Source organism: Hydractinia symbiolongicarpus, chromosome 2, assembly GCF_029227915.1.
Source record: "Hydractinia symbiolongicarpus strain clone_291-10 chromosome 2, HSymV2.1, whole genome shotgun sequence".
Lineage (NCBI taxonomy): Eukaryota > Metazoa > Cnidaria > Hydrozoa > Anthoathecata > Hydractiniidae > Hydractinia > Hydractinia symbiolongicarpus.
This window is the reverse complement of record NC_079876.1, coordinates 12866026-12882404: the sequence shown is the minus strand read 5'-3', so window position 1 is coordinate 12882404 and position 16379 is coordinate 12866026. Positions and strand designations below refer to the sequence as shown.

Sequence of the window (16379 nt, the reverse complement as noted above, 5' to 3'; positions counted from 1 at the left end):
AGAACTTAAATGATTTTAATGTACGAGGTAGAATATTTGTTGGTGATCTCCAGACGAAGTTACATAAATGAATAGCTTTTTGTTTTAAATGATTGATGACAGTGGCGTAGTGATTAGAGAATTTTTCAACGTGTGATTCGCTATTGTGTTTGATGGCAGTTGAGTCAGGTGATACTTTTGTAGGGTAAATCCTTTTGATAGTCGCCCAGAACTTTTTTGGATTGATTTTGTTATCCTCGATTTCTATTGAATTTGCTCTTCACATACTTCATTAAGGTGTTACAACGATTCCGTAAAGTATTGTATACGATCCAGTAATTTACGGTTTTCGATCGTCTGGCTCTGCGTAATACTTGATCCTGATTATTTATAACAGATTTAGTTTCATTATCAAGCCAAGGGCATGGTCTACCTTTAACACGTTTTTTATATCACATTATAGTCAAACGACGTTGCATAACGTGATAACAACGCAATGTTTGTGGGCGATAGAATTTTGAATACCTTTGATTTTTTTTCAATAGTTGTAAGAAGAAGTAAGTGACGTAAAAAAAGGTGTTTCGAAGACGTTTTTGCGACAGTAAATCTATTGGATTCAGAAAACTACGAACTCAAGCGGCTGACCGCTATGCTGGTATGAGCAACAAGGAAATACTAAAGTCAAATAGCAATGATGGAAAGTATAAAAGACAGTTTAGTGTTCGCTTCACAAACAAAAGATCTCGAACTGTTCGTGTGAAAGACGTCCACGAACAACAACAGATTAATATAGTTGATCTGAACAAAATAAAAATTGAACGTAACGGGAAAACTTATTGCTACATAGTTTCAATAATAAACGTTTTTTCCAGATTTTATTGGCTAGTTCCACTGGATCAAAAATTAACACGACATGTGAAAAGAGAGAAAAAAAATTGAGGGAGATGGTAGCGGAGAGGTGTTCAATGAATTGGTTGATGAGGGCGTTGATAGTGAAGAGGTGTTCGATGAAAATGGAATGCTTGATGAGGGAGATGATAGCAAAAAGATTCATGCAATTTATTTAGAGATGGTTAATAGACAAACACCACCTTCAATGACAGTCAGAGAGAAACATTTGATTGATGTCAGTGGTGGAAGACGCAGTGGTATTGCAACACATTCAAAAGAAATTCTGTCGAACGATCCTAACCAGCCACGGCATTGCACACATGGTAGAGTAATAAGATAAGATCAAGTCGTAGTTGCGTTGCAAGCCTTGACGCATGGATGGTACGGAATCTTGCTATCATTTGGCCAAAGGGAATTTTTAGGTAAACGTTTTTTCTCTTTTTAATAGCACAACAGCGAGAAAAAAGACTCTGGTACCGACCTGTAGTCCTTCAACGGCCGTTTTTAAAATTGCAGCGAATAGCAATCATGGAGAGTGCGCAGTGAAAAAAAACAAATAGAGGTGCGTAATCCAGGGTTTTCTTGAGTTGTGAAAAGTGAAGTTTGATGAAATTGGTAAACTTTTAAAATATTGTTTCTGTGTTTATAAATCAATGTACTTTTTGTCGTGCTTTTGTTATTATAATTTCCTTATGACTCCTAAGCAGTAAGAATACTATAAACACTTAATTTGATAATATAGTAAAAAGGTTTCTTATTCTAGAAATCATTACTAAATATACCCTTGGAAGACTCTAGGTGCAGTTACTCAAGCGAACTTTGCTGTGTATTCCTTAACAAAATTAGTTTCACAAATGGCCAAGATTTTTTTGTTTTTTGCAGAATTTAATTTATCGTATATCAAAGATAAAAAAAACAAAATGTCTTTAGGGAAGAAATTGTTTGTGCACGAAAAAGTTGCGGAATTCAGTTGAACAACAAATGCGAATAAGAACGGTAATTTTTTGCTAAATATTTAAGAAAATTGTAAGCCAGGAAGAAAAAGAGTAAATTATGAAGAAAAAAATGTGAATTTCTGTTCTAATTTTGAAAGACTCAAAAGTTAAAACTATAAGCAAATTCACAAACATAATTCCGAATTCATTCTTTTCCTTTAGAAAAACCATTGTGGCATTTAGTCACGATAAATGCCTGAAGAGGCCCATTTTGTGAAAACCATAAGTACAAATGTTATGGACTTAATACCTGTTTGAAATGAGTTAGACCAACATAAAGGAATTGGCATAAATATTTCAATATTTAAAATATTTAATATTTATTTTTTGCCGTTTAGGAACAATACAGTAAGTTGCATTTAAAATAAATAAGAAATAAATAAACATAGTATAGCACGGAACTAAAGTCTACTATTGCGTAATACAACTTCTTAGTCATAAAACAAAATAAGAATAAATTCATTGTTACACACCTCGATTGAGAAAGACGGATTTGCTTAAGGCTAAATTATTTCCAGGCTGCTTTACTTGCTTCGACGCTTTGTTTACTAATTTTACAGGAAACTTATCTTACAGGGTTCCCAACTGTGGTTAAACTTACCATCTTTCATTGCGCGTTCTGTCACTTTTAATACTGTCTGTCTATCTGTGTCATACATTGCTGAATTAGGTTATATCTAAGATAGGATATGTATTGAATTAAATTTTATTATTTTTTAATCTATATATATTTTTATTATTATTATTATTTTTTTTTACTTGACTAAAAATACTGAAATACAGTGATAATCTTAGGCACCCTAAAAATCGAATAAGAATAAAAATACAAAAATAAATAATTTAAATATTGCAATGCAATAAATACTTAAATAGTCAGACATTTTGACGAACAGCATGGTGTGAACCCTTTTGGGAAAATTGTATCCATCGATGGCGAAACGCAACTATTAATGGAATCTAATAAAAGCTTTTCTCAGAAATTTAATTTACTAGTTTTCAGTTTGTCGAACCAACGCCAGCCTTTACAACTTCTATACCAAGTCCCATGATAACATTTCAATAAGGACGTTCTCTCCTGTTGAAACTTGTTTTTAAATTTAATTTTATTGTTGTTATTGTTGTTAAACATTTATTCAGGGTTACGAATGTTTCACAATATAAAAACAAGAAATAAAGATATTAAAATTTAGTGCCAATTCGGACAAAGTACGGAATTAAGTAAGGTAACTAGGTTGATACTAAGTAGGTTCAAATGTGACTTAATTTAAACAGCTGAATGGCGTCATTGGGATCAGAAAGGACGTCATGCCTAAAATAGACGTCATACATGCGATTTCCCCAAATTTTGCATTTAATTTAAAGTTCTCAAGCATTACTGACGATAGGGCTGTAAATTTTGGTAGGCATTTGGTAGAAAGAAAACAATCGATTTTATATAAAAAATAAACTTTAATGACGTCATTAGGTTAAAAAATGACGTCATATTTGTTAAAACGTTCCTTATATTAACGATAGAAGTTACCAAAATGTTTTATCAGAAATATTGATCTTTATGTTGTAATCTCAAAGAGCTCTGGGGACGAGAATGGATCTTCATGTTATGAAACATGGACACGTTTTGATTTTGGTATTTATAGATGTCCGGGGGTATGGGGAATAATATAATGAATTCAGTGGAATTAGAAATGACGTCATTTTAGAGTATAAATAATTGCTTTTAATATGAACCGTAGTTTATCCCTAGGATTCAACGTATTCTTAGAAACACCTTAGTAACCACCTGGTAACGAACATACATGTAATAAATAATTATAACCAATAAAATATCTTACTACAAAAATGTTTCAAGAAATAAATTTATTTTATTAAAAGTCCCAATAACAGGTAGGAAAAATCAGAACATTTCAGGGCCCTATTACATGACGCACTAAACATTGTGCCCAGTCAAAGGGGTTGGAGACACTTACTGATTGTAATAAGATGTAAATTGTGTGCGAAAAACATATACACCATCGCAAGTTTTAACCTTTTAAAAAATTAAGAGTTTCCAAAGTCGATATATATTAGTAAATAATCCCTGTGACGGGAATATAATACAATCAAAAACATTATTGTCCAAAATTAAATCAGTTTCTCCCTTTCTTTCATAATTGAGCAAAAGCTTGCATTTAATAAAGAATGATACATATTTAATGACTTAAAAATAAATTTATTAATATTATATTAATTATATGATAATTATTAATAATATATGCCACTGTCGCAATTTTTGTTGCAGGAAAAATAAAGGGAAAATCGCTCTTCACTTTTTTTAATTTATTATAAAAAATATATTTGTAGAAATTATATAGTCTTTTAAATAAAATAATTTTAATAAAAACCGAAGCAAAAACAACACGCCAGCCAAAACTTAACAATAAAAACGACCCAGATGTAGTTTATGAGACTTTTTTTGTTTTAAGATTTCTAAAAATTTCATGTCACAGTAAATCACAAATCTTATTCACAATTCACCGCACATTTGAAGTCTGCAGTGAAACTTGAATGCTTTTACATATTTGACAGCTAACCACTCTGATATTTCATCATAGGACTTTTTTCTTATCTTAAGGATGTAAATTATTAAAAATTGACAAAATATTTCGAAAAATCGTTTAGGTCACGGGCCATTTCGGTGTTTTCAAAAACTGTACTCTTTGCTTAACTTAGGCGTCTTATAACTTAAGTAAAAATTGTTATTCTTAGACAGGTCAGATAAAATTTGAAACAACCCCATTTTAATATAATACAACATGAGTTTCTCCGTTTCTTTGTGTACCGAGACGAAGATAAGGCGTTTTTGACAGAACATCGATGATTAAGAACATCAATGTTTAAGACGTATGTACAAATTACACAAATAGTCGTTAGACCGTGGATAAATCCACGGGTTCGCCCGTCCTTGTTATACCGCATATTGCGTGCGTCTCGCTACTTGCGCAGCTAAGCTACCATTTTGCGTGACAGACAGATACGTATACGGGTATTATAATATAGATGAGCATACTTATTATTATTATTATTTTCTTTATTATTATTTACGAATATTTACAGAGGATAACCATTTAAAAAGAAGTACAATATTTACAAATAAATATAGACAAATTTTTCCAACGGGACCTCTCCCTCCCCCAGTTTTAAAGAAGAATATATGCAAGTTAAGAAGTGAACACGAGTAATGTCTTGACCATTCTCCCTACCAACCCAACGATAAGAACACCGCCAAGAATCATTAGCTCATCCTGTGACTTTGTAGAGATTTATAAATTAGAATGGGACAATAAACTACCGAGTATAACAAATACAATGATTTACGCAAGCAACCGCACTTATTTCTCAAAAAACGTGTAATCGTTTTTATTTTAAGTTTTGTATACATCACTTGCCTAAAGTTATGTCAGATATATTTCCACTATTTTTCGGAACACTCTCTTGGGTGGTAGCATACTTAGGATCAAAATCAAGCTAAGGCAATTTTTATTCAAAAAATCTTACATAAGAAATATTTTATATTTACAATATTTGTTCTACCAATGGTCTTCTGTTTTGGACAAGCTTCAAGCAGTAACTATAGTTCAAGTTTCTACAGTAGCAATGATCGATACACATAACTGTACACCTCAAAGTAATTTAATTCTTCTTTATATTAAATAAAAGTATTTGTTCTTGCGCCCAGCACGTACTGGCATCACCAAAAGATGGAAAATACTTCTGCTTGTTATTTAACAGACCAAAACAACCAATCACAAAATATACTGTTCCATGAAATTTGAGAAAAAACTTTAAGATTTCAGTAAACAGAAGAAGTGCACTTATTAATGATGTGTTTCTTATTTGATTCTTTTAAACGTCACCGTAAAAATGCATTTCGCTCACCAAAAACGCTTGCGAAGAATACAGATGAGTTAAGACAACTTGTTGACCTGATAACAATGAATTGCATTCTACAACAAAATTGACATCAGCTACTTCTGGTACCCATGAACAGAATTTATCATCAACCGTGATCACAGCTTCCCTGACAGTCGTTACCAAACGAATTGTTATAAATCGAATGAATTTTACCATACCGAAGTCAAGTCTAAAGTGACTTGTGCTGTCATGGAAAGTTCCAGCGTACGTACTATCATGCCCATCTTGCAGGTTCGTTAATGGGTATGAAGAATGAATCGGAAATGCTGCCATAGACAAAGTAGGTATTTTTTGAAACTGATTGGCTGGAAAATTTAAAAGACAGTTTGATTTTTATGAACACGCTAAATGCAAAAACTAATTTTTGATATCTATTAAAAATGGATAAAATATTTTCAAAAATAGAGAAGTTGCTCGCAAAAAGTTGTTAAACAGGCATAAAAACACAATTCTTCGTTATGTAAAAGCATTGCTTTACGGGATTTTGTTTTGCTACAACTGTATACATTATGAAGGGATCAACAAAAAATATATTTAAATAATACGAAAGATCAAAATTTAAATGCAGACGCTGTTAAACAGATATAAATCTTCCTCGTAACATATATTAAAAAAATATTTCCTCTTTTAAATTTTATAATGTTTTGTAATGTGTTTTTTTTTAAGTATGTGTTAAACATTTAGGGTGTGTGAAGTCGATGTAGATAGTACTTACGTATGCACTGGTATCCTACTTGATCGTCTTCAAAGCAGGTATCAACACATGCTTCTGTAAGTTCGCATGGACTGAATGATCGACAAACAGGTCCCCTCTATGAAAAATAATAGTTATGCTGCAAGGAGTTAATTTTTATTGAGACAGGAAATTATTATTTTAAGCATTCATGTATAAAATAGCTTTTTTATGATGTAAATAATTTGTTTTAAACTCTTTTTGTTAGTTGTATTCGTTAAAGCAAACTTGTTCCTCTCTATTGCTACAATTACCACTTACATTTCTCGTTCCATAATTTGTTGACAAAAATTGCCATCCAACTTCTAATACTTCATTTCCTTCAGCTTTCATTAACTCGCACGCAAGATTCGTTGGATGATAATTCACAAACGAGCAACTATCGCATGTTAGACACGATAAAACACATTCAGATCTTGTCACACCGTCTAGAGATTTTTCCACAGTGCCATTGAATCTTGTATCTGACTTAATGATGGAGAAATTTCCATGGCGTCGACAATGCAAACGTGTTATGTATCCAAGTGAGAAGTAACACCAAGTTAAAAGAAACGAAATCGAAAATGTAGCTCTAAAAATGCGAATAACGTTGCCAAAGTAAGGTTCAAATTTAACAATAGGAACTTTATTGAAATAATCTTACGGACATACCTTGTCAGATGAAACTTAAGGCGGACTTCTACTTCCAAGTTTTTTGACGGGAACAGGAACTGGATAAGGACAGACGGGAACGGTAAAATTTAATTAAATCCATTGAAATAAAATGGCGGGGAAAAAATGTAAACAAATATGACGGCTTTTCTTCAAAAGTTAAGCCAATTAACTTTGTAATTATTATAGTTATGGCACTTTTTGTCTCGTCAAATTCCACAAACAGGAATAGTTTCTTACTTCCTCGATCAGTTCAACTTCCCAATTTTTTCGTTATTTTTACTTTCGATTTCTTTTAATACATTTACAACAGTTGCATCCTAGATTGGACTGAGTATTAAATCACCGTCAGAAATACCACGTAAATATTGTTCGTTTTCTTGAACGAAGGTATCTTCGGTTGAGTTCTAATTATCTGTGAAGTTATCGTCTTCGTACTCGTACTGTGACGCTCTTGAATTTATTGTTTTGCTGAGTTAGCAAAAATGACAGGATCTGACTGGAAATCTATTTCCCATCCTGGAAGCTCTCGGGAAAAAGTTGAATTTGATTGACCTTTTTGCGAAAAATCGAAAAAATCACGTGATTTTTTTCCCGTTTCCGTTCCTGCCAAAAAACTTGAAAGTGGAAGTCCGCCTGTATATAATAATTATTTATAACTAATGTGAATTGAAAGGTTTTTTTCAAAAGCGGATTAAAGGTAATCATACAATGATTTTTCAATATACATAAAATGCATATTAACATCGTATGAATAATAAGTTTGCAATTCTTAGTCTCAATTAAGTTAAAATGTCTTAAATAGTTTACATGGACGACAAAAATGTATTTAGGGCTTAAAGGGTTTATAAAGCTGGGTTTACATGCACGACAAATGAGTATTAAGAATGAGCTTAAAGGGTTTGTACAGGGGTAACAGTTAAATCCGTTCTGTATTAATTCGCTAAAACGTGTTTTAATTTATGTGCGACCTGCTTTATTGTTTTTTCGGTAACTTTAACTTCAAAGGTGGAAAGAAAATAATGGTATTTATTTTAAAAGTATGTTTTATGTGTTTTGCAGTTAAAAAATAGAGAATGGTGAAAAATAAAATATAAAATCTTCTGAAAGATAAATCCTTTTAACATTTCAACGAATTAACGTTTGGTTTTAACACGACTAGCCTCACAGTTACTTACCTTGCCAACATTTTGACCGTTATATTTTTATTTTTTATGTCTTCTAGAGTTTATATCATAAAGATTTATTAAGTATTAATTTTCATTGATTTGGGAATCATAAGACTCTATGGTTGTCAATGGTTTTTTATGTTCAATATAAATGTTAGTGTATCATCTTGTCAGAAAATAGACGAATTGTGAATGTTTACAAAGTTTCGGATATGCGCGCGCATTCTGACAGGCAAGAAAAGAAGGTCCACATAGGCCAAATTGGCTATTTACGCTAATTTATATGTTTATAGGAATATAAAAATAAAAATACATAGGAATTGGTTTTTCTTAACTATTATCTTCTCTGTTTTATAAGCAGACATTCCCAACTTCAGTGTCAGTGTTCAAAACGATGTTATTTTTTTGCAGCTAAAAAATGGAGAATTGTGAAAAATATAATATAAATTTTTTTTAGGCTAATTATATATTTTTAGGGACATAAGATTAACAATTCATTGGAATTTGCATAAGAGCAGGCATTATCAATCTTAGTGTCAGTGTTTTTTTTCCTTGATATTATCAATCGACCTGATATGCTGTTTATATATTTTGCCTGCACACATGCGCGTGCATATCCATTATTCTCGATGCAAAATCAAAACAATAAGTCACGCCTCCGCGATTTTTTTCCTTAAATGGTTGGAAGTAACTTTGATGGTTGGAAGTAACTCAATCGATTATAAGAAGTAACTTGGAAGTCAATCTGATATTCCGATATTATTTCGGATGAATCCTTATGGTTAGAAGCAACATATCATTACAAAAGAACGTGGCTGATCACGAAGATGCGTTGTCCTGTTTAAACGCGATTTAAAATCAGTTCAGAGGTGGTAAAAATACTGAAGAACTTTTTGCATGCCTTGAAGAAAGAATACAAAGTTGATTGAATAGAGGGCGATGTGAATAAGTTCAAGGCTTATATTTATTGTCGACTAGTTAGTGCGGAAGATGTGGGAAAATTTGTTGCATCGTACAACATAAAAACACACGAAACGTTGAGAAAGCTAACACAAACTTATCCGAGCGAAGAATGAATGTTCAGCACGTGTTTATTATCGTTGCTAACGCAAAACAGGTCATCGAACTTCAATGAATCCGAAAGAATTTTTTCGAAAGAAACCTTAGAATACTAGCTCGTAATTGACTGTTTCTTTTTCAGTACAGAAGAGCATATAAAATACAGAAATATTTTTAGTGCTAAATACATATATAGATATATAAATATTAAAACACCTGGGAACTAGGTTCATTAGTCAAGAAGACAATCTCGCAGCTTTTTTATGTCGTTTAAGTTTTCATCACAATTTTTTTGAATAAATTTTCATATAATCATTACCAACCTTCCACAGTCATACTAATACTGTCATCAACCACACTACTAGTTTTTGCTATTTCAGAAGTATCATCGGTAACATTAAAATTAATTCCCAAAATACACATGAATATCATGGCAATAGAAAAAATACGTCCACTTATGCAAAAAAAATTACCTCTGAGAATTTATTTCATTCCATCTATTGAATAAAACTATACAAGTATAGCCAACGTATTGTTGGGAAAAATTGTGAATGCATATTCTCACATGTCGATGTCAATCAACTCTTTAGCAGCCATTGATACTTCAAGCGGTAAAACTTCTCTCTTCGAATATCGGTAGACAAAAAAGGTGTATTAAACAACTAATCTCCACACTTGAAAGTTAAAAAAAAATATCACAGCTAATAAAAATGCAACCATCACTGAAATTCCGAATTAGAGGAAAATTTCTAAGTTATTAATCACCATCGATTGAGTTACTTCAACCATCACTGGTTCCTTCCAACCATCAAGGTTACTTCCAATCATTTAAGAAAAAAATTCACCACGCCGCAACTAATCTATTATCCGTCGGTTAAAATTGACGGAATATTTGGCATGTGATGAAAGTTTTATCCGACAAATATGCTTATCTGATGAAATTTATCTATAAGGATTGTACTCAAAAAGGGCCAACCTTAAATCGCTGGTCTTTCGTCCTCATATAAAACAGACTATTGGTACTGGGTTTGCGGTTGGCGAAGGATGTTTTTTCCAGAAAAGCAATACAGACGTTGTAAACCAATTGAGACCAAAGTAGGTTGGTTCAAATCAAGTACACATACTGCTTAAGTGAACCTTCGCGAGTTGTGCTAACTCAAGCTGGATTCGGCGTCTTTTAAAAGCCACATACAATATGTTCTATTTGGCTTTTTGTAAAGCAAGGACTCAACGGAACTAATATTGGACACTAGTCGTTGCCCGTGGAAATATCCACGGGTTCGCCCGTCCTTTAAACTTACCCGTGGCAACAAAGTGGACAAAAATATATCGCATTTGATATTCGTGTTTCCGTAACATGATTTTCTAACTCAGCGGGGGTCCGCGCAGAGACAGACAGACGACGGCTATTATTATAGAGACTTAATGCATAAAGAGATGGCTAATAGAAATACAACAATTCACCATTTATATTATTCTTTCATGCAACTATAATCATTCAAAGTTTCTGCTTTGTTAAGTTGAATTTTAGATTTGCGGCTTTCCATTGTTTCCTGCTTAACCGGATTCAGCATTTGGATTCCTATAATTACTTTGTTAAGTAGTTGGAAAAACAATATTATACACCTATTTATAAAGCATGTGTGGTTTATACGATTTGAAGTCTGCGAAGTGTAAATTAAGTCTTAGACGTCTTTTTAATCCGTCGTATTATAACATCTTATCACCTTTCCACAAAATAACCGTTTATTTGAGAGAGCTTGTAATTTTTAACTGAGATAGCAAAAACTCTTCCCAAGCTGAATTTCAATTGTTCTGATTATAAGTTTATAATTAGTTATAATTTTCCTTTATCCGTAAGAAAGTAGTCGCTGCCAAGGAGAAGGAGCTGTTGGATTGCAGTGGGATGGATGGTGGCCATTAAACCATTTAATAAGCTTCAAGACCTGGTGTGCGTTCATGGATTATTTCCCAAGTCGAAAAATGATTTAAGAAACGATCTGTTGAATTTATATGCATTTTTATGAACATTTTTCCTCCATCATAGATAATTCGCAGGTAATAAGGGCTTCCTTTAATTTTCTGTTTCAGGGCGAAGACCACAAAAGCAATCCCTATTTAACTTTGCAAGTACATTGGTACAATCACAATTACGTTACTTAGCAGCTGACATCACGTTTTTAAGGTTGCAACTGATATATAGTCTGGCATCATTTTTCGGAACACGAAGAAGACATGATATAATATTCCATGACAAATCTCATGTGTTCTGCAAATGAACCCAACAGTTGTAATAATTTAATTTTTCCAGATTATTTATCCTTGCTTATGTTCTTGATGTTGTCGAGCTTACTTTCCTGCATGCAAGTCAGCACCAATAGCTACTGCCACATATGACTATGCTAGTTAAACTTTTTTAAGCAATTGTAATTGGTTTTCAGGAGCTTTGATTTCCTGAAAAAAGTTTACATTATTTTATGCACATCGTTCAGCTGAAAATGCTAAGGCACATAATCTTGAGATATGCATAGCTACAGCTAGCCACCAAAAATAACGACGGTTTGGGGCTTGAAATAGTTTGTTTTAACACTAAAGCAACCTTAAATACCACATCTGAAAAAACTGTGAACTTAACCATCCATAAATAATTTCAAATTCAACTTAATTATGAAGCTGGAGGCACTGTTTCACTGCGAGCGCCTGTTTGCTTACAGAACTCGTAAAACTTGCCTCGTTTTAAAAATACAGCGTTTCCATTCACGGTAAAATGGATATGGAAATAGGTGTATTGAGACCTCCGAGTCAGTATTGTATCCATCAATTGTGTCAAACATGCACGCAAGCTTATACGTTCAGACTGCTCCATTCTGTCTAATTCCAGCCACGCTACTACTACTACAGTAACATGCCGACCATTTTTTTCTCGATCTATTGTATTAACTTTTATTGCTTGTCTCTTTTTTTCATTGTTTTCTGTTTCTGTTACTTTTCTAATTATTTTCTGAAAATATAACCGTTATTACTATTATTAATTTTTAAAAACGTCATTTTCAAATGGAAGCGTTGAAGTGTCTTGAATTTGTTGTTTTTACATACGTATTTGTTTTTAACACATATCTCTGTCTATTTAAACTTAAGTGAAACCAAAATAAAATGTTCAGGCGTGCGTTTGGGCTCAAAATGATCTGATGCCATTCTTTAATTTAATTATAATACGTGACGTTAAAGAACATGGCTTATAATGTTTTAGATTTGTTGTTATTTTGCTTTATTCTCTCCCTATATTATCATATGAAGTGCATTATATCTTTTTCTTTCTGTACCTTACCTTTTTAAGCATTTAATCATCCTTCACAGCACGTTTCTTTACAACATATGTCATGAGATGATAATGTGCAGCACTTTTTGTATGATCATCTGTAGGAGATGTAGTCTTATCGTGTTCGGCAATATATACCTTCAACACCACCATCGACCTCCATAAGGCCTCATCTTTCTCATTTTTAAGCTTGATTAGTGTCCATATTGATTGCAAAAAACCACGTAAATTATTTGACCAAATGTTTCTAGTTTTTGTTTGTATTGACAATGTTCAACAGTCGTTAAAAGTTAAGCTTCTGCATAGATGCCATCGAGTAAATCAGATTTAAAAAAAGACAGTATAAAAAACAACGAACATACTTTTCTGACTAAGTGTGTCGGCTGGATGCTCAAACACAGGCACGAACTTTCCGGCACTTAAGTGTACGCTTAAAATTCATGAGAGGATGGATACCTACAAGGAATGTAAATAACTTCCATGGAGTCATCATTTATAATCGTCATCGTGTATCGCAAATGTTTTGTGAATCCACAGTTCAGGTATTAATAGATTCACTAAAATGCACTATTCATCTGTTCCTACTGTTATTGCTATGTTCACACGCTTCTGACAGTTCCTGCTTTATTGCCCGAAGAAAGATGTTTTATAACTTATTTAAAGCTGGCTACAAGACAATGTTTAGTTACCATGCAAGAATCCCCTATTAGTTATTCACAAAACACCAAAGATGAGAGAATCTTAGATGAACTTCGAAATCTTAGACTGTTGATATAAAAAGGAGTGGGAGTATTCTTTCTCTTGAAAACTTAACTTTTCGAGATATCAGGTATGTTTGTGGAGATTCAAAATTCTCATTTTGATGATCAATGATGATTTATATATTCCTTGACTTGGCCCAATATTTTTTTTTATTTCATTATATTTCCTTTGCGGAAATGACAGTTTTTTTTACAGAACCATTTACTTTCGTTGGATCTGTGCAAATATGCCTAAAATTAAACTTTTTTTATTACTTTTTAATATAGTCAAACTGCTATGTAACGGTATTCACTTTTAAGTTTGTTTTTCTATCTTCATAGACCACATGTTACCTGAAAAAAAGAATATATTTTCCTATCCCGTTCCCTATAATTGAAATTATGTCGAGACAAAGAAGGTAAAACGTTAAAAAGTACATCATTTACAAAAATGCAACAATCCAGATATCTCTCTCTATGTCCTTGGTTTTGTTTTGTTTTAGTTACTGTCTGGTGCTTGAATTCACTGACACTCCGCTGACGTCCTAAAATTTTTCAATTACAAAACACTATTTCCAGAATTTTCTCGCAAAACATTATAATTTAATGGGGGCATTTATAGCGTTACTGGATTACTATTTGATAATAAATGTCTGCTGGTGTCGTATTGCTTATGTCTTAACTAAATATGTTGCTTGACCTCGTTTTCGTAGTTGTTAAGATTAAATCTTTCTATTTTCGTATATACTGTTCTTTTTGATCTGTCGTAGAATAACGTCTAAGAGGATGCTTATATGAAGTGGATTAAAATTTCACATGGCTGTGAAAAGGGCGGCTGTTTATATGAAGTTTCACTTTAGGTTGAATTTAATTTCGGGGGTAACTCTTACAGGACCAAATCTTTTGTGTTCGTGACTTTGAAGCATGCGCACTGATCAAAATTTAAAATTTGACGAAAATGAATTGCCACCCACAGTGAGTGAAAGTGGTGTAAAGCCATGTAAACAAGAAACACACTGCGAATCAAAGTCGGTCTAACTGGTTTATGTGTAAATTGTGTTATATGTACACAGTCTCCTAAAAAATCTAGCGGTTGACACGAGAAGATCGATAAAGATCTATCAGACATGCTGACCTCATACAGTGGCCAGTAATTAAGTACTTTTATTCTTAATTGCGTACTGACGAACTTAAACTCTCATTTATAACATCAATGGAAATACAAAACCATAAAACAGACACAAGTTTCTTTGCAATTAACAAAGTTCTAAAGATAATACCTACACGCAGACCATTGACGTCAAGACATAAAAAATGTCGAACTTCGACAGTTGTTATTTACTTTCACTTTATTTTCTCACAGTTATTTCGCAATGTATGGTTAGAAATACACACAAGTACTCTTACAGGACCGAATCTTTTGTGTTCGTGACTTTGAAGCATGCCAAAGTGACCATTGACGTCAAGACATAAAAAATGTCGAACTTCGACAGTTGTTATTTACTTTCACTTTATTTTCTCACAGTTATTTCGCAATGTATGGTTAGAAATACACACAAGTACTCTTACAGGACCGAATCTTTTGTGTTCGTGACTTTGAAGCATGCCAAAGTGACCATTGACGTCAAGACATAAAAAATGTCGAACTTCGACAGTTGTTATTTACTTTCACTTTATTTTCTCACAGTTATTTCGAAATGTATGGTTGAAAATACATACTCTTTTTAGTCTTTTTATCCTGGATAATTTCAATATTCAAAAACGTATGTTTAAACGCCATTCTTAGCAAATGAGATATTAATGTTAAGAAAATGAAAAAGATTAACGAGAGTAGAGCTTTCCCTTTATTTTCTCACAGTTATTTCGAAATGTATGGTTAAAAATACACACAATTACTCTTTGTAGTGTAATCAACTCCTCATACAGAGTTTTTTTTATTTTATTTTTTTATCTTGGCTAATTTACAATACTCTAAGAATACGTCTGTTTGAACGCCATTTAAATTCATAATAAATTCTTTATACTTTAGTCTTACGCCAATACAAAATTCACGTAAATTTACCAGGTGAAATTTCCGCAAGAAATTCATCTTTAGCTTCTCGCAGCTACCATTTATGTTGTGTAGACAAATATTGATAGATAAGTCATTTTGTGACGTTAGTAACGACTTGCCAAGACGGATTTTTTTTAACTTTTCTATTCTTCTATCAATTTTTTAACTGTTGTTGTATGGCGGGAATAAAATAGGGCGTTACTGTAATTGACGCTTCATGTTTTTTTAGGTTAAATTGAACTTACTGATTTTATTTTAGTCTAAAGGTTTAAGATATAATTTAATTTCTCTCACGGAACTTTTGTGCCAACATAATAAACAAAGAGAACTTATTGTGCATGCGCACAAGCACATGAACTGTCGCACAATGCTACCGCGCATGCCTACTTAACTACAACGCCTATTTCAAAGCCTATAGCGCATGCGCAGTTTTGACAAAATTTAGATGAAAAACTCATGCAAAACACGACGCCTTCTCATTGCGTTTTGAAATCGCGTAAAGGCTAGATACCTAGTAGTTCAGTTTTAACAAAAAAAGACGGAAGATTGAAAGATTGATTTAAATTGAAAGACGTTTTTACTGATTGTTAAAAGGTAATGCTTCTTTGTAAACAAAACATTTTTGTTACTGTCTACTGTATGACTCTCAAGAAGAAACAAACATAATTTTGGTGTTAAGAAAATAGAATTTTTCTCCCTTTAAAAAATGCATGCGACATTTTGTTATTACACGCTTTTTACTTGTGTAAGAACTATACTTTATATCTCAAATGTAAATATTCTAAATAATTTTAAGTGTGCTTCAGTACTTTTAGTTTAGTACATTAGTTGTTTAAAAA

General features: G+C 32.5%; 2 protein-coding genes across 3 annotated transcripts in view; one reads left to right on the top strand and one right to left on the bottom strand.

The window, feature by feature from the left end:
* Nucleotides 1-4890: 4890 nt before the first annotated feature.
* Nucleotides 4891-7276, bottom strand: LOC130629497 (uncharacterized). Its single transcript, XM_057442724.1, has 4 exons — nt 7201-7276; nt 6811-7120; nt 6532-6628; nt 4891-6121 (listed from the first exon to the last, which is right to left on the bottom strand). Exons 2-4 carry the CDS (start codon nt 6880-6882, stop codon nt 5748-5750), a joined length of 543 nt encoding a protein of 180 aa, XP_057298707.1. The 5' UTR covers nt 6883-7120; nt 7201-7276; the 3' UTR covers nt 4891-5747.
* An 8734-nt stretch (nt 7277-16010) lies between these two features.
* LOC130629493 (uncharacterized) overlaps nt 16011-16379 on the top strand; it is a 73618-nt gene continuing 73249 nt past the window's right edge. For both annotated transcript variants that reach the window (XM_057442717.1, XM_057442716.1), the window contains exon 1: nt 16011-16134. The gene's annotated coding sequence lies outside the window, so the exon portion shown is untranslated. The remainder of the gene's footprint in view (nt 16135-16379) is intronic.